The sequence below is a fragment of the Tenrec ecaudatus genome, chromosome 12 (assembly GCF_050624435.1).
Source record: "Tenrec ecaudatus isolate mTenEca1 chromosome 12, mTenEca1.hap1, whole genome shotgun sequence".
In the NCBI taxonomy this organism is placed as follows: Eukaryota; Metazoa; Chordata; class Mammalia; order Afrosoricida; family Tenrecidae; genus Tenrec; species Tenrec ecaudatus.
In genome coordinates, this window is record NC_134541.1 from 56,296,715 (window position 1) to 56,324,339 (window position 27,625).

Genomic DNA, 27,625 nt, shown 5'->3' on the forward strand with positions numbered 1-27,625 from the left:
ACTGGATTCCAGTGTTTCCCAAAGTAGGTCATCCTATCCCCTGGGGCTACTGCAATGATCCAGGGGTGAGACAGGGCCTACAAGAGCAGTGACTGACATTTTATCCTGTATTATGGGCTATAACACAGAAACTTTTAATTGCCAGGGGGCACTGAGTAATTTTTTTCCCTGTAAAGAGGGTATTGGTTTTTAGAACCTATGGTTTAAACTATTAGCAGCTTCAGGAAAAGATGCTAAGGAGGGGCAAAGCCTAAATTTATTTCCTAGCAATTCAATGTCTGCAATGCTCTGTGTTGCTAAGCATGGGTCGTGTACACTGGGCGGGCAGGTGGCATGTTGGCATCAAGGTGGGAGCCTGTCTCAGGGGACAAAGAACAAAACAGAAGAGACCACAGAACCTGGTAGACCAGGGGCACAATACCTCCAAAGCTGCAGGGCTTCCTTTAATCAGAGAGACAATGAAAACAAGGATTCTTTTTTTCTCTTTTCTTTTTTTTAAAATACAGCCATTGAAAAGACAACACATTAAGAAACATGTAAACACTGCAGCTGCTTAATTACAAGTTGCACTGCTTGGTTTAGTACCTGTGCACTCCCAAGTATGGGGACCCTAAAGGAGAAGGGGATGAGAGCCTCCCCTCCCTTTCACAGTCAGACAGAGAAGTAGGGCACGGGGACTAAGAACGAAAGAACAGAAGACTTGGCTGTGCCCAGCTCCCAGGAGTCTAAAGCAGAGTCTGCTTTCCAGTTCTCCCTAGAGAAAGCTTTTAAGATGGTAGAAAGTCGGAAAAAGAATTTGTTATCAGTTGGAGCAGAGGAACTGAAAGATGCCTTCTAGTTAGAATACCAGCTATTAACAGGAGGCAAGCCAGAGCCTAATTTCATGCCCTGAAAAAGGGAAGGAACACAGCCCCCGCCTCCCTTATATGCATAAACCCCAGCCTTGATAATCCAAGGGCATCTGGATGGGTGATCCTCTTCCCATAGGGATTGTATGTCGCACCTGAACTCTGGATGCAGCACAAGGGGAACAACCTTCTTTGGTTCTGCTGCCCCCAGTCAACCTCTGGTATCCCACATGCCTTTTCTTCCCGTCTCAAGTTCTGCTCCAGGGGCCCTGGCTTATAGAAGGCCCAAGACTGCTTATTTCTGAGGAAAAGAGGAGCCCTCATTTTCCACACTAACTGAAAGATGACAAAGGAACCAAATCTGCTACTTTTCAGAGTAGACAATGCAGACCACCAAATACTGTACTTATTGGCCAGTGGTGTCTGCTTGATCTTTCCATAAGGGAAGAAAGGCCAAGGGGAAAGTTATCCCTGGTCATTTCCAAAGGCAGGGAAGGGAAATCAACACTTTCCCTATATCAGTCCCGCTGGAGTGCAGTGGGCAGAGGGAAAGTGGCCCTCTTCCTTTCATAACAAAAGCCATGGGAGCTTTTGTTTGTGTGTCTTTAATAGAAAATGCCCGTGGTCCTGGACTCTGGTCAGCCAACTGGTGGAGAGGGAGGCACCATTTGACAAGCAGAGATACTCGGAAATTGTCACAGCACGTCTTCTGCTCAGGCTCTCTTCTTCCCTCGCTTGTAGGAAGTAGGATAAGTGGGGCAAGAGTGGAACCAAATTTTCAAGTGTTTGAAACCATGCCTCAATCTCCAGAAATTAAATGGAAAGGAGGGAGTGACAAAAGATCCAATCTCAGGGAAGCAAAGGAATCCAGGTTCCTCCCCTTGCGCTCTTCTAAAAGAAACAGACCTTCTTGTTTGGGGGCTTGTTGGGGCACGTACACTCGTGCCCTAAACCAGCCCAGGCCCCAGGCCCTGTGGTAAAGGCAGAGTTCCCAGGCACTGAGGTTTCCTCCCAGTGGGTGTGGTCCAGCCTTTTATCCTCAATCCTGCACCATTTACCACACACACTCCATGGTGTCTCACAGATGACGGGAAAATCTTCAAAGGCCTTTCCACAGGTTTCTGTCCCAAGATATTCATGACAAGAACCCAGTGAAGATGGGAGGAGGGAGGTTTCTGGGTTCCTGGATTGAGAGAGAGGCTAGAAAGGAGGTGGCTTATGAGGACTTCAAAGCACCACATTCAAAACACCCAAGGAGGGATCCTCCTGATCTTGAGTCTCTCCTACTACCGTGGATAGGGCAGGCCACCTCAAGGGCGGCAGACAGGACAAAACACAGCTGCCTCTGGGGCCCTTCTGGCAGCTCCCAATCTCAGAGACATGCTCAGCTCTGGCATCAGGAAACACAGAGGGACAGGAATAGAGGTACCTGGTCTCTGTCTGTCAGCTATGAGGTGGTCCTATGGGAGACAACAGAAGGCTCTTCCTCCCTAGGGAGAGACCAGCTTTTGAGATGCTAGTTGGCCCTTTCCTCACCTCAGCCAGACTCCCAAGTAGACTGCTTCCCAATCGAGCTCCTTAGGTTCTTCAGAGAAAAGAATTTACGTAAGTCAAAAACATGATTTTTTTTCAGGTTGCAAGTAATGGGTCAACTGAGCAGCATACCCTCCTTTACCCACCCTCGAGCCACTGGTGTTTGGTAGATGGGAGTGCTGGGGTAGAGGTCCAGCAGCGCGTTGGGCCCGGCCTCACTGCCTGCTGTTGTTGTCAGACAGCTGGCTGGGGATCCGCACTTCACCCAGGGATGCTGTGCCCTCGAAGCGCTGAGAAGCGATGGCTGCCTGGTGAGACATGCTCTTCCGCACAATGTCACCCTTCCGCCACAACACCACTTCCTGCAGAATTGGGAGGAAGGGGCAATGCAGCACAGTGAGACAGGGTGGAAGTGGTGGGGGAAGGACTTTTTACCCACCCCCAACTTTCTCCTGGAAATCCTCAGCAACAATTGCTGAACAATCAAAATTAGTCATGGCTTCCTGTCACGGCTAAGTAGGAAGGGCAGGGCAGCTACAGACATATGCCTGAGAAACAGAGTGGGTGTCAAGAGGAAACCCTGGTTCTGGCTGTGGGACTTGGGGTGACCTGATGTTCCCACTCCCTGGTAAAGTAACAAGTAGCACAGAAACTGCTGGGCTCCCTCCTATTCCCGTCCTCTGCCTCTGTCAGAGTGGGACCTGGTTTCCCACAAGAAGGATGCTCTTCCTGTGTTCTAGGGCACTCAGGGCCTGAGGAGCACCCCAGGCCTCACCTGCTGTTTGAAGTAGCGCCGTTCTTCCTCATCAATCAGCACCAAGTTAAGGTAATAGCGCACCGAGAACTTCTTGTTGATGTCCCGCATGGTTGGGGTGAGCTCGTACCCTGCCAGGAAAAGCCGAATCGGGATGGACTCGCCTGTCAGGGAAAAGTGAGAGTCAGAGCAAGGGCAGAGGGACACCCTAAACGAGTTGCTCCCGGAACACGGCAGAGGGTGCCCATTGGGTACAGCATAGGAAACCAAAGCAAGTGCTTCTGTTGCCCGGGGGCTGCTGATGCAGAAATGGAATTCCCCAACCCCAACCACTATGACTGATTCTTCCCAGTATCTGCTCACCATTTCAACTAGCAGCACCAAGATATTGGGGGGCATCGTTTAGCTATATGCAATATGTCTATTGAATGGTGTTTTCAACATGCAATTACCAATACTCTCCAGGTAGCCCAGTAATTTCACTGCTACCATGCCAGCCTCCCAATACAGTGGAAAGGCACGATGGTATGGACTGGCACAGGGCGCAGTGGTCGGGAAAGCACAGCATCTTCTCTGCCCCCGTTCTCGGCTAATCATCTGTGGGAGTTCTGAAAAGCCTGTTCCTTTCTGGGCCACTTGAAAAACTAGGGAATCAGACTGTGTAACACTTGAGGTTTCTTATAGCTCCAAGCCTTTCCTAATATAGGTGGAACAAAATTAGGGCAGTAATTCCACTGAGAAAGGCTGATCCTACAATGCAGTCTAAAGTTAAACAGAAATGATTTTAAAATTATCTTCTGTTATCACTGCCCCTTTTAATTTCCTCAGGAAAAATGACCGTTGACTCTGCTTCACAGTGGGTGAAAAACACGGGCTGGGTACCAACTCCTCAAGAATGTGTTGTTTGGGCCCTCAATGCTGCAGGTGCTCAAGCTCTGGCGTCTCCTTCCACATGGGACAGAGGTGGAATAAATGGAATAGAATCTTCATAGCAGCAAACACTTCAGAATGAAAAAAGGTATTCTTCATCTGCTGCTGCAGAACTGACAGACAACATGTATGACACTCCTCACAAATAACACACAGCTGAGGACACTGTTTCTAAGACCCAGTGTTCTATTCAATGCCCACACTGTGGGCCAGAGTATAGAGCAGTGCTCATTCACAGAGTGAATGATTTCACCACAGATGGCACTACCAAACCCAAACCAAATCCACTGCCATCCAGTCTGAGAGCTCAGCTCCTATGTCAGGAAACACAGAGGGATAAGGATAGAGGTACCTGGGCTTTGATGTCGATTATGACACTAGGTTCTGACTCATGGCAACTCTCTATGGGGTTTCTGAGATTGTTAAGGGAGCACAGCCTCATTTTTCTCTCGTGCAGCAGGTGGTGGGCTTGAACTGACCTGTGGCTAATGGCTCAATACCTAACCCACAGTGCCACAGGGCTGCAGAGCTGGTATTATTTGACAAAAATGAAAGATTATGCATTAATCTCTGGGTCCAGAGCAGCAAACAATATCAGAATGTCAAAGGTGGGGGGGGAGGCAGGGGGTAGATAGCAAAGCATTCAAACTTTCTGCTAAAGCAGTACTTTTTAACAATTTAAGCATTCAACAGGCATAACTCCTGAAGTGAAGTCTTTGTGCAAGCCCAACCTTTACGCTAAGTCTCAGAAGAGCTGTTCTGGGGAAGATGGGTTGGGTTCTGACTTCAAAGGCTCAGCCTTCCTTCCACTCCCCTTTCCTCTGTACTAGGATCCACAACATCCCATCTGAGATTAAGGCATTACAGGCTGAAAAGGAACTTGGCTGTACTAGTACATTCCCCTAGGTTCCTTCCAGAGCCCGCGAAAGTCCCAGGAGAGCAAACTCACCTCTCACGGGGGCGCCATCCATGATCTCATACTTGGCAATAGTATTGTTCTCATGGTAAACATTGGGGCCTGTCCCTGTCGTCTCCCTCTTGATGATATCGATCTCCATGTGTTTGATCTTGATTCGAACCAGCAGAAAGTATATCTTCCCTACAATGACATCTTTCAAATGGTATCTTGGGAAGAAAAAGTAAAACGCAAGAGTTGCTGTCTTGGTTTTAGTACCAGATCACCATGTATGTTGTCTGAAGTTGTACCGCAAACCCAGCCAACTTGTTGATGCTCTGATCTCCCAATATATTCTTTCCCAGAGTCAATTGAACTTCCTTCCAGCCTATCCAGCTCCAAGGATATTTCCCCTTCAGGAAGGATCATGTTTGCTCATCTGCTATAACCCCTCAGGGATTTACTTCCTCTTTATACTTTTTATATTTGCTTATGAGTTTTTAGAATTGTAATATGCTGAGAAACCAGCCCCCACCACCCTCAAATCTCCATACAATGTCTTTGAGGAACTGGGCCTAGCGGGCTTGCAGCAGGTAGCACCTGTTTGCAAAGGGCAGGCAGGAACAGCTAACTACATCAAATGAATCACACTTTTCCATCGCTGCCTGCTCCCGGGGCTGCTCGGCAGTGTGCATGCTATGAGCTGTGAGAATTCAGGCATGTTGCATGATCCTTGGACAGGTTATCTTTGGGGTCATTCAGCAAGACGGGCAGTCTGAACGTATGCTGTCATGCTACACATGGTAGGAAACTTAAAACCTGAGAAGCTTATTCATAGGATACAGATGTTGGTAGAGGCTTACAGACTTTAACTTCCTTCTATCACAAGTTAAGAAAAGGCAGTTCAAAGAGAGTAAGTAATATGGGGTAAGCCTTTAAAAAGTGAGTAGAGACAGGTGTGAGCCCAGGTTCCTAATTCCCAGGCACTGTGTTCTTCCCTGGTGGCACAGTGGGTACTCACTGGGCTGATAACCACAAGGTTAGCAGTTCAAAACCACCAACTACTCTGCAGGAGAAAGATGAGGTTTTCTATTCCTGCACAGAGTTCTAGTCTCAGTCTTGGAAACTCACAGAGGCATTCCACCCTGTCCTATATGGTCGCTATGAATTGGAATCAACTTGATGGCGAGTTTGTGTATAGGTGTGTTCTCTCCAATATTTCTTTGTTTTTAAAAATTTCAGTATGATTATTGATTAAATCTCTTATAAATATATATTAAGCAAAAGCAGAACTAACAGACTGATCATAAATTGGCTTGCTTCATCATTCTCATTTTTTTCTTACTGTCTTCTACTGACAGTCTACTTGGGATGACTGCAAATACTGAGCCAGCAACTCAAGAGCACATATCAGAGCAACATGCTCACGGAGGGAGATGTGGTAAGTTGCTCCTGTAAAGATGGATAGCCCTGGAAACCCCAAGGTTCTACAGGGTCAGTACGAGTCAGAAGTCAGTGGTGGGAGGTTTGGTTTTTTTGTTAGGTTATAGCATCTCAGAAGGTATGCTTAAACGCCATAATCCGAACCGTCTTGTGTTCTACATGGAGTCTTACACAACAACATAAACACATACACTGTAGCTAAAAGAGCCCTCATTCTTCTCCTGCTTCTCCTTCACTCCTCCTATGGCAGCCCCCGTGCTAGAAGCTCAGGAACCTGGCCCACGCCCCTCATGATTGAGATGGGAAAGCCCAAGGACAAAAATATCAGTGCCTTCCAGCCTCCAGCCAGCCCTTTACGACCAAACAAGGCACTGACTCAGGGTCTTGCCCTTCCTGTTTCATCATCGTGCATTTTCACTTAACACTAGTCTGTTCTTTCAGGACCTGAGCCTGAAAGGACGAGGTCCATGACATGCACAGAACCACCCGCTGTTTTGTGGGACAAAGAAGAAGTATTCCACTCCCCTAAGAGTTAACAGTCGTCGACCCACAGGGGCAGCTCTACCCTGCTCCTTACAGGGTTGCTACGAGTCAGAGCTTTGGAAGTGTCCTTTGGAAGCCCTAGTGGTGCAGTGGTAAGTTCTTCAGTGCTAGCCCAAAGGTCGGGGGTACACACCTCCCAGCCACTCTGCAGCGAACTCACTTGGTGACGTGCTCCCATAGAGATGTATAGCCTTGGAAACCCTTTCGGCACAGTCCTATTCTGTCATACAGGGTTGCTATGAATTGCAAACACCCCAATGGCACACAATAAAACAAAAGTGCCTTTTCTCTACCAAATGTGGTGTTCTATCCATTGTTGACTGATGGTTATTTTGAGCTCTGACAGGGGCACTGCCTGGCAGCCCATTGCCTTTACTTCCTGGGTGGGGCATCTGTGGCAACCAATTTTGATGACTCCTTTGGGAGGAGCACTGGTGGCGTAGTCGTTGCACATTGGGCTGCACTCCGCATGGTTGTCAGTCTGAAACCACCAGCAGCTCCCTGGGAGAAAGACTAGCTTTCCACTCCCACCAAGAGTTACTTTCAGAGACGCACAGGGGTCACTCTGCATCAGCACTGACTTGATGGCAGTGGTTTTTGGGTTTTTTTCTCACTTGGGAGAAAGGTGGCACTTTCTATTCCTATAAACAGTTACAGTCTTGGAAACTCACAGGGCGCAGGTCAACCTGCCCTCTAGGGTCGCTATGTGTCAGTAATGACTCGATGGCAATGAGTGTGGGTTCCGCTTTATCAAGGCAGCATCACACGGGGCCTGCGACTGTGAGGATAAGGGGAAGTAAGCCTGTTCACTTGCATGTCCCAATGCCAGGCCTAGATGAACCCCTCCCAATTCTCCCCACCCTGCATTCCTCTTCAAGTGGGAAAAGGTCAAGGGACAGGGCCCAGCAGGGACTGTTTGAGATTGCAGTTGGCATTTTACTGGGGCTCTATTTAGCTTTGGGTCAGGTGGCGAGGGAAACCTTCTATTGTAGGTACTGAGTATACTCCTGGGTCAAGCATCCATTCTCCGGAAGCCGTTCCCTACCCCATTCAAAGGAGAACGGTCTGGCTCACCTTCAAATGCTGGGTCTGAAGGGGCAGCAAAGTACAAACCCTAGTGAGAAATATGGTGCTATTTTGTAACTCTCCCCGTGAACAGAATGCTCCTCCTAATCGTGGATATTTGAGTCTTGGACATTTTTAGGAGTGTTATATTCCAAAGGAGCCCCGGCAGCACAGTGATTAAGTGCCCAGCTGCTAATGGGAAGGCTGTCCGTCTGAACACACCAGCCGCTCGTCACGAGGACACGGAGAGCCTGCTTCCACAAAGACGGACTGCCTTGGAAACCCGAAGCGCTGAGTCCGGTAGGGCCAATACCAACTGCTGCGGAGTTGATTCAGACTCATGAAGTGGAATTGGCTTGATAACAATGGGTTTGGTATTATATTCAAAAGAAAGATAAGGTGAAGAAATAGTTGATTATTCCAATGCAGAACATAATTTAAAACAAAGGTGGCTTCCCAGCTTACTGGTTACAGTAACATCACTTTAAGAATTTAAGATGTTCCTGGCTGTGAGTCCATTTAGTCCAGGGAAGGGGCAACACCCACGGCCATAATGTGTGCGGAAACCAAATGACTAATGGCGGGAATGGTATCAGACATTGTTCTCCTCTAGAGCCACCTAGGGAAACAGGTGCACCAAGAAATAACCTTCCTTGAGATTACTTGGAAGGACAACATGTGATGTGTACCTTCGTAGTCTAGCATAATCCAGTCCAATTAAAATACACTTTTATTTTGGAGTCAATCTGCATACAGTCAGCTTTGTGCACACACAGAGTATATTATTTCTGTGGTCTCTCCACTGCATGCTCCAGTGTGTCAGCCTAATCCTGGGGTGCTATCCATTTGCATTGACTCAGTACTAGCTGACACTCCCAAGATTCTTATTCCACAACCTGGGGCTCCAGGCCACTTACTTGGATTTATTATATTCAAACTCAATGTGCAGACAGTCTTCAATCCCAACCTCCATCTTGATGGAAGAGTTCAGTTCTGGGTAAGTGCTGAGTGTGTGAACGACAATGTCCATCTCTTTGACAACATCATTGAGGCGGCGGCTGATGGTAGCTCTAAGGAAATACCTGTAAGAGATGGACCAACAGACATGAGTACTTCTTATCTCCAGATGCTGCCCAGAAACAGGCACAGCACTGATCTCTGCGAGAGAACACCACATAGTGGGGACTGGGGTCCCTCTCAGAAAGACGCATGCATGCACCGGTACAGAGAATTCTGTGGTTAGAATGCCAAAGAGTTCAAAGACCCTGCCTCTGAAACACATTTTGGATCACATGACTCTGGGTTAAATGCCCTGCTGTCTGTGAGAGTGGTGCCTTTGCTCTGTACTCCAAAGAATGTCACTCACAAGTTTTCCAAGACACTTACATGTGCTTGACCATGTGATTGTATGTAGATTTTGTTTTAAATCAAACTAACTCTTTGGGTGCAAGAATCAGTCTTTTAAAAAAAATCATTTTATTGGGAGCTCGTACAGCTCTTATCACAATCCACACATATATCCATTCTGTCAAGCGCATTTGTACATACTGGTATGTTGCCATCACCATTTTCAAAACATTTTCTATCTACTTAGCTCTTGGTATCAGCTCATCTCGTCCCCCCCCCCCACCCCACTCAATGAAAATTTATCAATTTTTTCCCCACCATGTCTTACACTGACCGATGTCTTCCTTCACCCACTTTTCTGTTGTCTGTCCATCTGGAAGGGATGATATGTCAATCATTGTGATTGGTTTCCCCTTTCTCCCCCTACATTCCCCTTACTTTCCTGGTATCTCTACTCTCATTATTGGTCCAGAGGGGGTTCATCTGTCCTGGATTCCCCGTGTTTCCAGCTCCTATCTGTACCAGTGTATATGCTCTGGTCTAGCTGGTTTTACAGGGTAAAACTGGGGTCATGAGAGTGGGGTGGGGGGCACATTAAAGAACTAGAGGCAAGTTCTATGTTTCATTGGTGCTACACTGCACCCTGACTGGCTCATCTCTTCCTTGTGACCCTTCTGTAAGGGGATGTCCAACTGTCTACAGATGGGCTTTGAGTCTCCACTCCGCACTCCTCCTCACTCACACTGATATGATTTTTTGTTCTGGGTCTTTGATGCCTGATACCTAATCACATCAATACCTCATGATCACACAGGCTGGTGTGCTTCTTCAATGTGGGCTTTGTTGCTTTTCATCAGGAATCAAGTTTTAATCTCTTATTTGGACACTCCTTTATTGAAAAATTATATAGTCAACAAGTATTTTATCAGTCCCTCATAGTTAAAGGGACCGAAGAATTTAACTGCCAATGCATTCAGCAAATCTTCCGAGCCTGGTCTTGCACTTGGCATAGAAAAAACAAGATGTGGTCTATCGGGATGTTCACCATCCACTACATGAGCTGGGCAAATAAACAGAAAAAAATATAATATGGAAAATAGTAAGTGAGATAAGAGAGTGTGAAGACATTTCTGGGAAAGTAACAGAGACGTGAAAGGACCTGGTTTGCTCAAAGAACAAAGTCTGGCGAAACCCAGGGTAGTTTGGGAAGGGGCTGCTGTGGTTGGGGACAAGCCAGAAGGAGACAGTCATGGCCCTTGAAGGGTTTCTGCTGCTAAAGTCTAGTCTCTAATACCAACCATCTTACCGTTGTCTCCTCAGAATCCGTGTCTCTGTGAATTAACTATGCAAATGCAAAACCACGGTGAAACACCCCTTTAATTATTTTACTTCTAAATAAAAGTTGGCTAATTCCCACTTATATCAAGCAAGAGTGGAGAAAGTTAGAGAACCATGTTACTCAATCAACTCCACATTTAGGCCAGACACTAGGATCTTCGTGGTGCTGACTGCTGGGGCCATTCATTTTAGCAACATCCCTGTCACATTCCCCAAGACATTCCTTTCAGTCCTGTTCTCAGTGCTCAGCTTCCACGCCTGCCAGTCCTGAACCCAGGAGACGCAGGCCATCCAGTCACGCTGCACGTCACCTCCTTTCTCGGTGTTACGCTGGGTGCAGCACTGCAGGCCTCGCCCCTCACTTGCACTCCCTGTCTCCTAACCGAACTCCCACTTTTCAAGCCAGCACTTCAGAATCATGTGGTGGCTTTAAGGAAATCCTGGGGCTCAGGGATACCCAGAGTTCAGTTGTCTGGCGAAGGGCGCAGGCATCAACATTTTAAAAATGCTTAACCAGAAATTCTACGGTGGAAGCCTTTTGAAACTCAGTTTTCTGTACCTTGATACTCACCTTTTCCCACTTTTATCTGCATGTGCACTCACTCTCCTGCTTTCTGACTTTGGGCTTAAAAAATGTCCAGAGTTCACCAATCCCCAAACCCATTTCTGGTACTGGGCAGAGCATCGTGTTTATAAGCCATCACTAATCTACAAGCCATCTCCTCCCCGAGACAGTTGGTCTTTTCTGGCCATTGCTGCAAGTCCTCAGTCACTAGGGTCTACTAGCATGCTTGCTTTTGCCTGTTGCTTTTACATCCGAGAACGCAAAGCCTTCATAGCTTCAAAACAGCCTGTTCACCTTCTGTCTTCACTCCTTTGTTACTTAACTTTCCCTTCTTTACCTTTTTCTCCGAGCACAAACAAATCCTCTCATTGTCATCCAATTTAGGTTGGAACACTTTTCTTTCTGACCTAAAAGTGTGTAAGATAAATCTACTGCACAAAATAAAATAAAACAAAGTGCTAAATCCCATAGTCATAGGCTCATGGTGGCTGGCTTCTTGAAACGCAGTTATGAAATGGTGTCTTTTAGTGGGTGTAATCTTACTACACAGATTTTAAAAGACCTCCCTGAAATTTTTACAAAGAGCCCACAAAACTGGTTTGATGGAAGAGGGCAAAGTAGGAAGAAAGAGAAGGAAAATGTTGCCATTGTCGGCCGTCTCTCTTAAACCCAAGCCTTGAGGTGATGCCAGTGAGCAGCTGGTTTCACGAGATGCTGAAGTGGAAGCTGTCAAGAGGTGCAGCTAGTCAATTTCATGCAGTGTCACCACATTACCTTTAGGCTAGACATAATGGAGTCAGAGATGGTCTACATTTATTTTTTTTTAACCCAAAGTTCCTGGAAATCAGCCTCTATCCTCAGTGTTTCTAACCCTACCACAAAAACATAACCCCACAAACGTATTCATCTTCAGAGACTTTGCTAACACCCTATTAGGCTTTCTTTACTTATCACCCCCATAGAGATAGAGAAGGTAGATCTAGAATTAGAATCCAAATCTAGTACCCATCTTCCATTGAGAAAGGTGAGTCACAAAGCATCAAAAACCTGCTAACGGTCAAGTTGCTAACTGTGTGGCAGAGCTGGACTGAGGAGCAGCCTCTCCTGACACCCAGCCAACGGTGGGCCTGAGCTGGCACATACCCACTCACTGAGAGGCGGCTGTGACATCCTCAGGAATCTGCCGCCTGTCCTTAAGCACACCATTATTTAATGTCAAACTACATATACTTCCAGCTGAGGGAGTTATATGGAAAACAAGGGTTGTAACATATCACTCCCTAATTAAATGGCTCTCTGATGGTCTGAACCCAGCACGCACTGTGTAAGCGAGATCTGCTCCCAGCAAGACTGACGCCTTGGAATCTATGGCACACAACTGCTAGGACTTGGAATGCACTTGATGGCAACAGGCTAAGTCTGATGCCTCCGGGGGCATTACGTCAGGTCTACCTGCACGATGGTGATGGAATATCACCAGGTGCCACTGTGCATCTCTTCCCAGCCTTTGTGTTCTGAGATGTGATGCTGGCCACTTGAAATTGGACATGGCAGGAAATTCCAGGGTTTTTGGTTTTGTTTTTTTCACTCCCAGCAAACCAATCATTAAACATTTACCAGCGCAGCACTGCTTTCAACTCTTCTTCTTCCAACTGCTAATGTACTACCCATATAAAAACTCCCCCCACCCCACCCCCAAGGGGACAGGCTCAGGTCCTCATCTACAGCAGGCTTGGGGCAAGAGCAGGGCTAGGAAGGAGGTAAACACAACTTACCGTAGCTTTACGTTTTGTCCTGTGTAGGATTCGTATGGCTTCTCCACGTGGGTGAACTCAAAGTCAAAGGCCTGTGACTGGGTGATCTCGCCGGGCCGAGCCAAGTCCTTCACCAAAGACACAAACTCGTGGTGGTTCCCACGGTCATAGTAGAGCTCTGCAGAGAGAACATCGCCCACTCTAGCAGGTCTTGAGCTACAAGGGGCAGCGAGGGCCGCTGGGCCGGGAGGAAGCTCTCTTCCCACAGCTCCCTCAATGCCTCTTTAACCCACAAAGGATATGGGCTCCCCCTCAGAAACAGATCCTTTCTGGTCTTGTTTTTCGACTCCCTCTCTTTCATAGACACCCAAATCCTTCACTGTTTTCCCCATCACTCTCCTTCTAAAACATCCTTCTGTCTTATGTTATGAAATCTACTAGTATAGAAAAGGACCCAATATAGTTCCGTCCCATGAAGGACAGGCATATGTTGGGAACCTATAAGGAAACTGGGTGATGTAACTCTGGAACGGTCTCCTCTATGGCACATGGGTTGCCAGGAGTCAGGGCCAACTGGATGGCAGCTAACAATACAAACGACAGGGAACCAACATAGAAAACAGCGTATTTCTTTAAACAACATTTCATATATATACCCCAACCTTTGAAAAGGAACTCTGATGGCAAAACGGTTAAAGTGTTTAGCTGCTAATCAGAAGGTCGTCAGTTCACGCCCACCACTTGTTTCCTGGGAGAAAGCTGTGGCGGTCTGCTTGCATAAAGATTGCCGGCCTTGGAAACTCTCCGGGGCTTCTACTTTGTCCATAGGTGTACTATGGGCTACAATTGATGCCAAGACTAGGGTTTGTTTTAGAACCTTGGAAAGCATATGTGGCTAGGCTGAATCACTCATTTAACAATGAGAAAATGGAGGCATAAGACGGTTTAATGACAGGCTAGTAATAGGATTGGTTGTAGATCTGAGATTACTGCAAGTTTCCGCCTCAAACTCTCAAACTCACTGCCATTAAGTCTGACTCATAGAGACCCACTACCGCAGAGCAGACCAGCCCCTGTGGGCTTCCGAGACTGGAACTTTCCAGGAGGAGAAAACGCCTCACCTTTCTCCTGGGGAGTGGCTGGTTGCTTTGCACTGCTGACCTTGCAGTTAATGTGCAACGCATAACCAGTGCAACAGCAGGGCTCCTCCTAGACCATGCCTGTTTCTATGACCTTAACGGAAGTGAGGCAGGTAAAGGGCTTAGGACAGCATGTGTCCACAGTAAGGACTCAGTAAACACTGCTGCTACCTGCCCCCACTAGCTAAACGGAATGCACGTAGCTAGTGGACAGCACTTTCAATGCATGCTTTCTTCTACTACAGTTCTCAAAATTTAACTGTGCATCAGACTCACATGGAGAGCTTATTCGTACAGATTTTTTGATACTCGGGGTCTAAGGTGGGGTCTGAGGATTTATATCTCTATCAAGCTCCCACAGGACGTTGATTGGCTGGTTAAAGGATCACATTTTGAAAAGCATTGTTCTGGAAATAGTTCTGGGATTTCTTTATTTTTACATTAAATTTTTTAATTTTTGTTGTTGTTGGGACTATACACAGTAAAACAAGTAAACATTTAACTATTTCTACTTGTATAATTCAATGACACTGACTACATTTTTGAAGCTGTACAACTACCTTCACACACCTTTTCTATTTTGTTTTGCTGCCATTAATATTAGTTGCTGTTGTTAGTTTGATTTCATATAGATAATATATATATAAGGATTATATATAATGCTCACGGCAGGCATTTAGTTATTAGTTGAGCTAAACTATTGCTTGGGGTAAAAAATATTTTTGGTTTAAGTTTTGGAGCTCGTTTATCCAAACCCCTTGGCTGCAGAAAGTCTGGAGTCCACAGAAAATAAAACTGTGTTCTGTATTTTCCCTCTTTGATCCAGATGTTATGATAGAATCTTTGAGGGCAATGTTCCGTAGTGGCAGCCAGGCGCCATCAGTCCTCTGACCTCATGACAAAGGAGGCAGCTGTTCGTGGAGGCTATTAGCCTGGTCCTCTGTCCCACCCTACTCCTGACTCTTCCTCCTGTCGCCCCAGGACAGAGACCAATTGTCCCCTGGGTTTTAAGACCCCAGCCATTACAAAAATGAACTAGAGGCAGGCCAAAGCACTAAGCACATTACTAAGCCAATTCACTAAAGTATCTCATGAAACCACGACCCCAAATCTCCACACCAAGAAACCAAATCCCATGAGGTTTGGGGTTGGACATAAGCAGTCTTGGCAGCTTCGGCCCGCCCCCTGGTCATTGTTGTAAGTATATTTATCATACGGCTTTTGTCAGCTCAATGTTTTATAGATGCAACTTAAGGATAGCACTTACAATAATCGGCTCTGCAGCTCTACCTGTAATCAATGCAACCTCCCCTTTCCCCCTGGAAACCAGTAATAAACTTTTGGTCTCTATTTGCCTTTTTTCTTTCCTTTCTTTCATATGTATGTGTATGTGTATGTATGTATGTATGTATGTGTATATATATATATATATATTCACATAGTATTTGTCCTAGCATATATTAAGACTTCATTTGGTCTACTGGCTAAGCAATACTAGTATTTCTTGATTCTAAGTTCATATATCCATTTTCCTGTATTATTTTATGCCTGTTTGTACTCTGCTACTTAAACTTCACATTTGTTTACACATATGGTCTTTTCCAGGTGGATCATGCCCATCTCTTGGCTTCTTGACATGAACCCTCGTACTTGGTTCTACAATGGTGGACACTTACTGTTGACTAGGACAGTACAAAGAACTCTGCAGTTCCTGCTAGCGTACTCTCAGGTAGTTCTAAGGTAAAGCACCGTACGGTGCTGCAACTTATAGGATAGCAGCCACCTGGGAAAGCAGAGAAGTGGAGCAGATTCAACTGGGGAAAACATCAAGTATACAGAGAGGAGTCTCCAAGACAACAGCCGCTTAGCTGCTTCTCACCATCTCCAGGGCACAGGACAAATCTCTCAGGAACAGCTGAGCCTGAAGGGCAGTGGGAGGAGGAGGTGCACTGGCTCTGGGGTCCACACTTGACAACATAAAGTCTGAACCCCAATCAGAACAGCCACCTTCTTGAAGAGGCTTTCTACTCCTGTGAAAATCTGCAAGCACAGAGATGCACAGAGGAAGTTCTACCCCATCTTATAGGGTTGTTATAAGTTAGCATTGACTCAATGGCAGTGGAAGTGATGCCCCAAAGAGATGATTGTGATATTTTCATACATAAAATGTCAGTGATGTCTCTAAGGTGAGCCAGAGACCTATATAAACCATAGATGTATGAATGGATCTGGGGCTTACACTTGCTTCTACTCCCTATCTAAGAAAAAATAGTTCTTAGGATATGGCTCTGCCTCGCCCTCATATGGGAGCTGCAGCACAGGGTGGTAAAAGAACTACATGGTACCTGGTTATCAAAAAGAATAGCATCGGGGGTCTTAAAGACTCTTTCTCAAACAAGAAGCAATCTAAGTGAGGCATCAACTCAGTCCACAGGCAAGAAGCACACCAGCTTGTGTGATCCAAGGACTATAAGTAATATAATCCACATCCAAAGGAGGGAGTAGAAGCAGAGCTTAAATTGTGGAGACCTGATTTGCAGAAGGCTATGGATGACAGTGGGAGCCCCAAATCCACCTGCAGGCTCCACACACGAATTAAGCCTCTGGTGACTCCCCTCTGACCATAGTGGAGGGATGTGACTAGCCATGTTATCAGACAGAGAGCACTGTAAAGTCAATTGTTGCAGATGCAGACAGGTTAAAATATTGTATCTTATTGTTTGATCTCCCTTTTGACCGATTTTAAAGTAGTTTCAGTTTAAAAAAAATAAGGGACAGATACATGGACTAAGCCTCCAATGAGTCCCTCTGACCAGGGGCCAGGGGTGTGAGTGGCCTTGCTGTCATGCAGAATGCACTGGACAGCGGATTGCTGCCGATACACTTAGGGTAAAATTCAGCATCTGGCTCAGAAGCAACCAAGCCCACATGGAAGAACACACCAGCCTGTGCGATCATGAGGTGCCAAAGGGATCAGGTATCAGGCATCAAGATCATTGTGAATGAGGGGGAGTGTGGAGTGGGGACCCCAAGCCCATCTATGGGCAACTGGACATCCCCTTACAGAAGGGTCGCGGGGAAGAGATGAGTCAGTCAGGGTGCAGTGTAGCAATGATGAAACATACAACTTTCCTCTAGTTCCTGAATGCTTCCTCCTCTCCCCCACTATCATGATCCTAATAGGATGCACACTGGTACAGATGGGAACTGGAAACACAGGGAATCCAGTATAAATGATCCCCTCAGGACCAGTGGTGAGAGTGGTGATACCGGGAGGGTGGAGGCAAGGTGGCGTAGAAAGGGGGAACCGATCACGAGGATCTATATATAACCCGCTCGCTGGGGGATGAACAACAGAAAAGTGGGTGAAAGGAGATGTCAGACAGTGTAAGACATGACAAAATAATAATAATTTATAAACTATCAAGGGTTCATGAGGGAGAGGGACAAGGTGGGAGGGAAAAATGAGACACCGATAACAAGGGCTCAAGTAGAAAGCAAATGTTTTGCGAAAAGATGAGGGCAACAAATGTACAAATGTGCTTGACACAATGGATGCATGCATGACAAAATGGATTGTGATAAGAGTTGTATGAGCCCCCAATAAAATGATTTTAAAAATTTAGCACCCTATCATTTGATCTCCCTTATGACCCATTTAAATTTGTTCTAATTTTTCATCTTTTTTGCTTTCTTTTCAATAGAGGTTTTTCTGTTTTCCTTTGTTGTTCTTGTTAGTTGTTGTTTTTTAATGTTTTCTGCGAGAGGGTACTTAGTAACTGGATTAATGGTTCCTTAGGAGTATGGCAAAGGAAGTTTGGGCGGGGGTGGGGTGGGGTGGGAAGGGAGCTAATAACAATGAGTACAAGAATGAAGAAAATGTTCTAAAATGATGGTTGTACAACTCTCCTTGATGCGACTGAACCACTGAATTGTATGATATATGAGTTATATGCCAATATAACTGCTGGGGAAAAAAGAACCACTATCTTCTCAGGCCCCGGCTACCCGACCTCTAAGCTAGGACAGTGTCTGGCCCTACAGTGTGCAGACAACTGTCCTCAGCAGAATGACCCCCTGCTCATTCTAGAGCTGGCTCTTGCCAATCTGTTCCCCAGGGGACTCACTTTCCCCAGACAGGGAGGTGTTCTGAGCACAGTGGGCTCTGGCAGTCATGTGAATAATCCCAAACCAGCAGATGCTACTCCTCTATGGATTTATAGGTGTTTAGAAAACACAGTTTGTGACTGATTGTCCTATGTAGTCATTTTAAATTAAATCATATCATATATGATCAACCACTCTTCCAAACACTATATGGTTTCCAAAAGTAACAGGCAACATTCCGGGTCGCGATGATGACGCAGAATGGAGGAGAGATGACAATACCAAACCCTGGGGACAGGTAGGGGAAGCAAGGTGACCGGCATATTATGAGTTTCAAAACCCAGTAACTGTGATCTCTGGTAAAAACAAGGAAATGCAGGGATGGGATTCAGGTAGAATGCTGGCGAGAGTGCCCGAGGATGAGGACTCTTCCATGGGCGTCTGCTGAGCAGTCTTAAGTGCACCTGGGTAGCAGATCCTGCCTCCCCATGGGAATGACCCTTTGACTTGTGGACCCGATGCCTTGGCCTCAGAGCACTGGGCTCTGACCACAGTTCCAGGGGATAGAGGTAGGCAGAACAAGGGCCCAGAGTCCAAAACTCAAAGTGGGAAATTCCAGTGTCAAGATAAAGGGCAGAAGTCGATGAAAAATATACGAATCTGATCACACATCCCAAGGCAGTAGGAGAAGGTTCAGAAAGCACTCAAGAAAGTACACAGCATATCTGTCTGTCACGTGGAGGCCCATCATGCACGGTGATAGTCCCCTATTCCGTCAAATCTGTGGAATGACGGAATTAAAGACGTAATGGAATTTCCCACCTTGCACTTTCTGAAGTCCTCCTTATATTAGTAACGCCTCCTCCATCAGACACCAGGGAAGAGTGGCAAAATTGTGGTCTAAGTGAGCTGAATTTGGCTTTTTAACTTATCATTTACCAGCCATCTGTGATTTTTTTTTTTGTATACCAAAGGGGCAGGCATACTTTACTATTTACCGCAAGTATGGGTCCCTCCGACCTATTTTAAAACAGAAAACAAAAAAGCTTTTTTATTGCAAGAAGACTGAAACTGCCTTTATCCCATCCTAAAGATGCAACTCCAAGTTCATTTGCAGGTTGCCCCTACTGCCAGAGTCCTCGGAGATGAGGCATTGTGACGTAGAAGCAGGAACTGACAGAGCTGTTTGTTAGGATAACTTCCCTGTCTCTGGCTTCCTTCTCAGCCCAATGGGAGGAAATAAATGTTTGTGTTCAGGATGTTTCCATGATGAAACTTGCCACCAACCGCTAAGAAGTGACTCTGCTGCTTTGGAAGGAAAGCAACGTTTCTGTCGCACTGAAGGCACTGCTGTCAGACGTGCCAAGACCATGGTCAGCCCGGTGCCATGCCTGTCAGTCAGCAAGGCAAGAGGCCCTCCAAGGGGCTTGTTCTCACCCTGATTTCCCAGTCACTGTTTGCCACCCAGCAGCTCAGTCAGAGTTCCTGCTTGCCACAGGCCCCCAGCCTCCTGAGATAGCCATACCTCTGGGCTGCCTCACCCAACCCATTCAGATGCCCAGAGCCAATCAAGTTACTCCGATGTGTCTTTCACTTGGCAGTTCAAGGGTTAATAAATTAAAACACGGAAAGTCTCCGCAGGTGCAACAGTAGAGGCTTGGTTGGTGGCAATGGGCACAGACATAGCCACTTGCATTACTTATCAAAGTTAAAAAAAAAATTCCAGATGATATCTATTTGGTATTGGGGCACAGGGGAGCCCACGCTTGCCCTGTGCGTGTGTGACCTTCTAGTCACATATGATTTTTCTAACCCTGTTAGCCACAAAGGTGACCCTGTTCCACTGTGCATCCTCTAGCAATGCTCCATAAATGATTCCAGCTAAAAAGTAGTCGCTCTTTCTAACTCTTAAGACTATCCCCCTCCCCGCCCCCTCAGGACACCTTATAGGTAACAGTGCATCTTTTTAAAATTGTGGGCCATTAACTGCACAAAGAGGGTAGTGGTGCCTTAATGATGGAATTTTTCTCCTCCCTGGTTAAAGTTCCACTCAGTGCATCTCACACACAGCACCACCCGTGTATATAACATGCATGTTGCTAAGAGACTGAACAGGTTTCAGCAGAGTCAACATCAACACACATCAGAAAGAAAAGCTGGCGGCCTACTCCCAAAATCAGCCAATGGCTGTCCTATGGGCCACAATGATCTGACCCTGCTGTCATTGCATTGGGGAGTGTCTCAAAAACAGCTAATAACAGGATGAGTTGGATTTGCCTTGACAACGGCAACGGGAATTGGGATTGTCTTGACAGCGAGTAACACCATCAGTTGCTGCTCAAGTGGTTGGGCCTTTGGTTTCTCTCTCCATTGACCTAACTGGGGAGAAAACCTCCCCATACATTTGTGACAGTTCTTGAGCACAAGCCACACGTTTGGATAAAGTATGCTAGATGCAGGGAGGATCCCGATTGGGCTTAAAAATCTCACCAAGGATTTCAGAAAGCCATACATTAGCTTCCATTCTCAGAGGCAATGTTCAAATGGCACTGTCTGGGCAGTCACGTGGATGGGGCGGGATGAACGGCGAAAGGGATCGCACGTCTCACCATCTGTATCTTCTTACATAACCAAAAGTCAGCCTCAACTCGGTCTAAGAAATGTGATGCAAGCAAATGCACAGGTAGGTGAACTTTATGTTCAGAGTGAACACCTCGTTGTATTAGTTCTGTCAGCAAGGCTGCTGTTCAAGAAGGTGTATGGTGGGCTAAGGCTTGCGATGGACTCAGGTGAGAGCTATCCTCATGGTCAACGGCCTCCTCTGGGAGCACAAGCAGGAAGCCCTGGCTCTTCACCGTAATTAACAAACAAATCTGCACTCTTCCTTCCTTCAATTCAAAGAACTCTTTTTTACATAGAGAAAAGAGAAAAATCCAGACCATGGCTTCTGCCAATTCTTATCTCTGACCAGCTTTACTAGTTAACAAATGTTTACTGAGCATTACCATCTGTGAAGTATTGAGATTGGAGGCGGGGATACAATGGTGTCTTTCAAGTGTTCATGGTTTAGGGAGGAAAACAGATTTGAGCACAGACCAAGACATTGGATAAATTATGTATATGGACAAAGGAGCTAAGAACTGACTGTACAGGTCACAGTGTTTTAAAGGATCTTCTAGTGGAGAAGTTGGCAGTTCAAACCCACCTATGAAGTAAGGCCTGGCAATCTGCTTCTGAAAGGTCAGTCTTGAAAATGCCATGGAGCAGTTCTACTCTGTACATGTGGGAATGACATGAGTCAGAACAAACTAGATGGCAACAAGAAGCCCCTGAAAACTTCAGGATGGAACAAGCCTTATCATTATCATTTAAAATTTATTTTACTGAGTACCTACTACATGCGCTAAGCATTATATTTCTGTACTTCATACTTACTATCACCAATCCTCACAACTCCCTAGCAAAGTTGGTATTATAAACCGTGGCGTATAAGCTTTGGACTTGCTCACCGCAAGGTTGGCAGTTCAAACCCCCCAGCTGCTCCGTAGGGGCAAGAGGAGATGGTCTGCTTCTGTAACCACTGACAACCTTTGAAGCCCTATATGGCAGTCCTTCTCAACCTGCCGAATGCCGTGACCCTTTACTACAGGTCCTCCTGTGGTGGTGACCCCAACCATAACACTATTATCAATGCTACTTCATCACTGTCATTTTGCTGTTATGAATTGGGCCATCCCTGTGAAAGGGTCGTTCAACCCCAAAGGGATCGAGAGTCACAGGTTGAGAACCGCTGCTCTATAAGATCATTACTAGTCAGAATCAACTTGATGGCAGTAAAGTTGTCTCTTTTTTTCTGCTTTGGTGTAATATACCATATATACTCGTGTATAAGCTGAGTTTTTCCAGCACATTTTTAATGTAGTTTTTGTGATAAAATTAGGTGCCTCGGCTGCTATTCAGATGGCTTATACTTGAGTGTATACGGTAAGTAACTCCAGTCTGCTTGACCCTTAGTGGAAACATAGGTGGGACATATATACTTTCATCAAGAGAAAAAAGAGATTGATCATAAGGTTAAAAAAAGGTAATAGACTTCATTTCAAGATGAAAAATTCTCTCCCACTTTATTTTTAGTAAAGTTCATGGTGGAAGGAAGGAAACCCAAATCATTTTTAAAAATTAATTAATTATTTTCCCGTTATGTTTTATCATGGAAACAATGAGGAAAGAATCAACTGGGAACAAAATACAGCAATATCAATTTTCTCATTGTCATGTATCATTTGTATAGTCAGGCCACAGAACGTGACCCAAGTTTCACTAACTTCCGATCAGATCATCAGATTACTTCATGCATAGTCAAAGAGTGCAATGAAGGAGAAAACCACATGACCACAACTTCAGCAAAGTTACTTTCTGGGCTCACGCTTGGGCCTGAGGTCAGCTCCTATGATCTCAGAGATGCAAATTATCCTCACTCTGATTCTTTGGGGGAATCGTGGAGGGTTGAAGACTAGAAACGCAAGAGACTAAGAAAAAACCCTTAGCCCACTGCCATGGAGTTAACTTCTACTCCTGTGGAGGGTTTCCAAGGCTGTCAATCTTGATGGTAGCAGACACAGTCACCCACCGTCCTCACGAACAGCGGCTGCTGGTTTTTAACCGCCCATGTTGCTGTTAACAGTCCAATGCTTCCCTGGCAGTGTCACCAGGCATCCTAGAATGTCGCTGTGTTCTGAACTAGCTTAGTACCACATTCCAATCAGCCACTCAATGCATTTTAGGAACACAGACTCCTTACACCAAACATATGCAAGTGAAACATAACTCAATAGGCTATTCTGATACTCTGTCCCTAATCATGCAATACATCCTAGAGTCAAATATTGATAAATACATCATGCACGATTATGAATCATTCTACTACCACTCCATTGTCTGGAATTTCTGAGAGATTTAAACAGGTAACATATTTGGCCAGTAACTGAAAGTTTGACATGTTGAGGTGCCCAGAGGTACCTTGGGGAAAAGGTGATTTACTTTCAAAAGATCAATCACTGAAAACTCTGTGGAGCACCATTTCTACTCTGACTCTCCTGGGGTTTACTCCCTTGGGTACCTACGGATAACTGAGAGTGAACTAGATAATTAAGTATGCAGCTAGAGTTGCTCTAAACACACTGCCTGGGCCCATGTGGCAGAGGTGCACAATTGTAATTTGGGGGAGAGGGATATAGGATATACGGGAAAGACTAGTAAGCCAATGGTTATAACTGGTTAGCAATGGGGTTGCAACTTTAATTTGTCAATGGAAGTATGTATCATTGTCTCCATTACTTTGAGGGGAGGAGTCCCTACATGGCACAAACAGTTAAGCACGCAACTACTAGCTGAAAGCTTGGTAGTTTGGAGGGAGTCCATTTCTACATTGACACACATGGGGTCACCCACAGTCAACAACCTAAGGGCCCAAAGTGTAATCTTCTGGAATGCTCAATTGTCTTTCAAGGTGACTCTATTACCCCTGCTTTACAGGTAAAAAAGCTGGGCCCAGATGAGGGGCAAGACTTCCCCAGAGTTGCGTGGGCATCTCAGCCTAGAGTACTAGGTGCCGGGGAAGAGCTTTCAATGGAAACATCAGAAGATTCTAAGGAATCTCAGCTGGAATAATACCTTGGGACTTTATACGTTATACCAGATAGGGCAGGTACAGTAGGCAGCCTGCTCAACTACTTTATATTCAGCTTAGACCAGCTAATTTATTCAGTCTTGAGCCTTTCACAGACAGATATTTCTAGGTTCCCTCGCAGTCCTTAGTATGGTAGTACATGCGAATTAAATTTATCTGTTCATAATTTCTCTTATGAAATCAAAGAGTATATGCAACAACTTCAAAGTACTACTTGAAAATATAAAATTCCAAGTACACAAGGACTTTATGACAATCTCACATATTAGACTTACTATGTAAATTGTTTTTTATTAAATTAAAAATGCTTTACCTAAATCTACTGCACAAGACCTCTTTACAGGATTTAAAAGCAAGAATGTTAATTTGAGGATTGAAGTGTGCTTGACCCATGCCATGGTATTTTCAATCTCATCTGCATGTAAAAGATAGTTGGACACTGAATAAGGAAGACCAAAGAAGAATGGATGCATAGGAATTATGACGCTGGAACACGGACTGCCAAAAGCACAAACAAATTTGTCTTGGAAGAATGTACCACCAGAATGCTCCTTAAAGACAAAGACGGCATATCATCAGGAGAGCCCAGTGCCTGGAGAAGGACATCATGTTTGGTAAACTAGAGGGGAAGTGAAACAGAAGAGGCCCTCAACCTGATGGACTGATCCAGTGGCTTCAATGATGGGCTCAAGCATCGGAATGACTGTAACGATGGCAACATTCCACTGTTGTACGCAGGTGGCTAAGAGTCAGAACTGACTTGACGGTACCTAACAACATATTCATTCCATCTACCCAGTGTTCTTCACCAGGGACAAGTCGGATCTCTTCTTGGCATTATCTGGAGATACTTGTGGCGGTCACACTTGTGGATGCCACTGGAATTGAATAGGTAGAGTAGGTAGAGATGCCACAAAAGATCTTGCAACAAAAGAGCATTATGGAGCGCAAACATCCGCAGTACTGCTGAGAGGCACTGCCATTGACCCTGTCTAAGCCAGAAGCAGGCAACCAGAAGGTATGCAGTTCATTCTCCACACCCTCATCTGGTACAGTGAAAACAAAACATACAAACAAAACCACAATCTTAAGGCACATTGTTGTGGAATTGATTCCAACTGAGAGTGACAACTGCAATGTAAGGTTTCTGTGGCTGTGACCTTTTGAAGCAGGCAGCCAGGTGACTGGGTGGGCTAGCATTTCTTTGGGTTAGTTGAGCGCTTAGTCATTAGCATCCATGAGCAACTCTGGTGTTGTGAAAGGCCTTTCATATTTTGGCTTTCCAGTAAGGGCCATAAAAGTTCCCACAGGATCAACCAGTCTTCAATCTTGTTCAATTTTCTTAAGTAGCAGAGGTGAAATGTTCTAGGCTGACCCCAGGACTACAAAGTCAGTGTACAGGGCTGTTCTGGGGTTCCTTCTAATTATGCTTCAGTGCATCCTGCCTCTGTAAAAGAGGGTAACAATTTTTTTTTGCTCTGCTCTCAAGATCTGAGAGCATGTTTAGCAAACTAGGAAGGCACTGAAAACACTACTACAGATGTAATGTGTGGTGTTGGTTACGGACTTCTCTACTAGGAGTATTCAGCTCACAGGGTATTTATTTGAATCTACTCCTGCCCGATTTATTTCAGAATAAAATAAATTAAACCCTCAGGTTTTAATAAACACAATGCTACAAGTAGCTTTAGAATCGCACACCACCCAGTCCTGACAGCGAGCTCCCCAGATCGTCTCTAGCTTTACTGCTTTGGATCATCTGCTCCTAACGTGTAACAGTCATATTTAAAGACCATTCCAGCATTGAGAAATGTGGATCATTTAAGTGTAGTTTTAGATATATGATTTGTCTTTAAGGGAAAAAAATGAAAACTAGCATTCTAACAAGTCTTAAATAAATACCAGCTAGGTAATCAATAAGACCAAGGATTATAAACACCAGGAGATGAGAGCATGAAAATGAGAAAACTGGGCAGTGCCTCTTATCCACATCTCAAAGCAAGAAGGCATGGGTAGAAATGCAGGCAGGGCACCCTTTGACTCTGGAAGTCCCCATATAAAGTTGGGAAGGTCAATATTACAAGGATCATCTCTCTTAATAGGTTCATCTACAGCCAGAGCTGTTTAGCTGGATGTGAAAGGGGCCACATGGGTACTCACTCAAGGAGCAGGTACCCATAGGAGTAAGGGCCTGATGGGGCGGTCTCTCTCATCCCCGCCCCCTCGCCAGGCGCTGCCACATCTGACAGGGATGGCAGTCCGGCTTGTAACCCGGGCCCAGGCCCCAGCATGTGTCTGACAGGCGGCTGTCAGGCCTCAAGGGCTGGGCCCCAAGCCACTCCTCCACCCGCACCTCCCTGCTACTTTCTGCTCTTGGCGTAGCACTCGCTCACCTATCTGCCCGATGAACTCGATCTTGATACCCTGGTGCTCCAGCCGCTTGTTAGGATTCTTGAGTACGAGGCTCACCTTCCCAGAGACCGTCTCCCCATCATAGAAGAGAAAATACTTCTCCTTCTTGCCATCCTCGGTCTTGTGCTCGGCCCGCTTCCTGCTCTCTGCATCGCTGAGCACAATCTCCACCTCCACGCTCTGTCCAAAGCCGAAGAAGCTCATCGTACCGTCGGCTTGACTGGGCTGGGCTGGGCTGGGCTGAGGCTACTGTCAGCAAGGCCCACTTCTCCTCCTGGTCGGATGGGCGCCGCGCTAGGTGCAAACCGGAGAGCTGGGTGCTGGCTCCGGCTTGGTCCGATCCAACCGCAGCTCCGCTCTGAGCGCCCCGCCGGGCTAGGGTTCGGGCTAGGAGGGTGCACGGGGGTGGGCTGCGGTGCGCGGGGAGGGGCTAGCGCGACGGGAGCTGGACGCGGTGCCCGCGGAGGCGCCTTCAAGGGCCGCTGGCCCCTACAGCCCCCAGCAGCCGGTGGCCGCGTGCGGACGGGGGTCCGCGCAGCGATGCTGGCCTCGCCGCGGGGCACGCCAAACCCGGAGTGGCGCGACGAAGCCCGCTCACTCAGGTCGCCGCTCCGCCGGCCGGGCGGGACTCGGCGGCAGGCAGCAGGACTAGCCTCCTGGCTCGGGGCAGCGCGGCGCACCGTAGAGCCACAGCGGGTACTCGGCGAGGGAGGACCGCCGGGCGGACTCGGGTACTCTCCGGCAGCGGACAGCAGGGTGCCAGCGCCTGCGCCTGCGCCAAGCCCCGCTCCGGCGAGCAGGCCAGGCGTGAAGGTATTGCGCATGCGCAGCGGGAGCCCGGTGGCCGGCCTCGCCCTTACGCGTCACGGTGTCTGCGGCCTCCTTGCAAAGTGTAGGCCCACGTTCCACGAGATGCTCGCAGGTGCTACGGAGGACGCGCCGTTGCTCGGCCCCTTATCGTTTTAATTCCAAAAGCACGCCTTTTGACACGCTGCTGAGACGTTACTTGTGAGGGGGCAGAAGTGCCAGTGCAAACAGGATGGCATCACGTTCTCTTTAAAATCCCTTCTCATTTATGGAAAAGAGATGGTAAGGGGTTAGGCTTGCTAGCCTTAGAACTTTGGAGGGAAACACCAAAGACAAAACTACCCAGACCAACCCATTGCCGTCAACTCCATTCTGTGAAGCAGCAACCCCATGGAACAGAACCCAAAGCTGCCCCATAGGGTTTCCATGGCTGGAAGTCAGACGGAGCAGAGTGCA

At 46.5% G+C, this 27,625-nt stretch overlaps 1 protein-coding gene across 1 annotated transcript; it reads right to left on the reverse strand.

Annotated features, from left to right (window-relative positions):
* Positions 1-397: 397 nt before the first annotated feature.
* Positions 398-27,122, reverse strand: VPS26B (VPS26 retromer complex component B). Its single transcript, XM_075564064.1, has 6 exons — positions 26,344-27,122; positions 13,037-13,193; positions 8,929-9,093; positions 5,015-5,190; positions 3,157-3,299; positions 398-2,743 (listed from the first exon to the last, which is right to left on the reverse strand). The coding sequence occupies exons 1-6, from the start codon at positions 26,564-26,566 to the stop codon at positions 2,597-2,599; spliced, it is 1,011 nt and encodes a 336-aa protein (XP_075420179.1). The 5' UTR covers positions 26,567-27,122; the 3' UTR covers positions 398-2,596.
* Between the last annotated feature and the right edge of the window lie 503 nt (positions 27,123-27,625).

What these genes read in the sequence shown, in the direction of transcription:
- VPS26B (XM_075564064.1), bottom strand. Translation starts at nt 26,566, where the DNA reads ATGAGCTTCTTCGGCTTTGGACAGAGCGTGGAGGTGGAGATTGTGCTC. An exon ending in TTTGAATATAATAAATCCAA is followed by an intron (nt 5,191 to 8,928) that starts GTAAGTGGCCTG and finishes TTTCTTCCCAAG; the next exon opens with ATACCATTTGAAAGATGTCA. An exon ending in GGATGGCGCCCCCGTGAGAG is followed by an intron (nt 3,300 to 5,014) that starts GTGAGTTTGCTC and finishes TTTCCCTGACAG; the next exon opens with GCGAGTCCATCCCGATTCGG.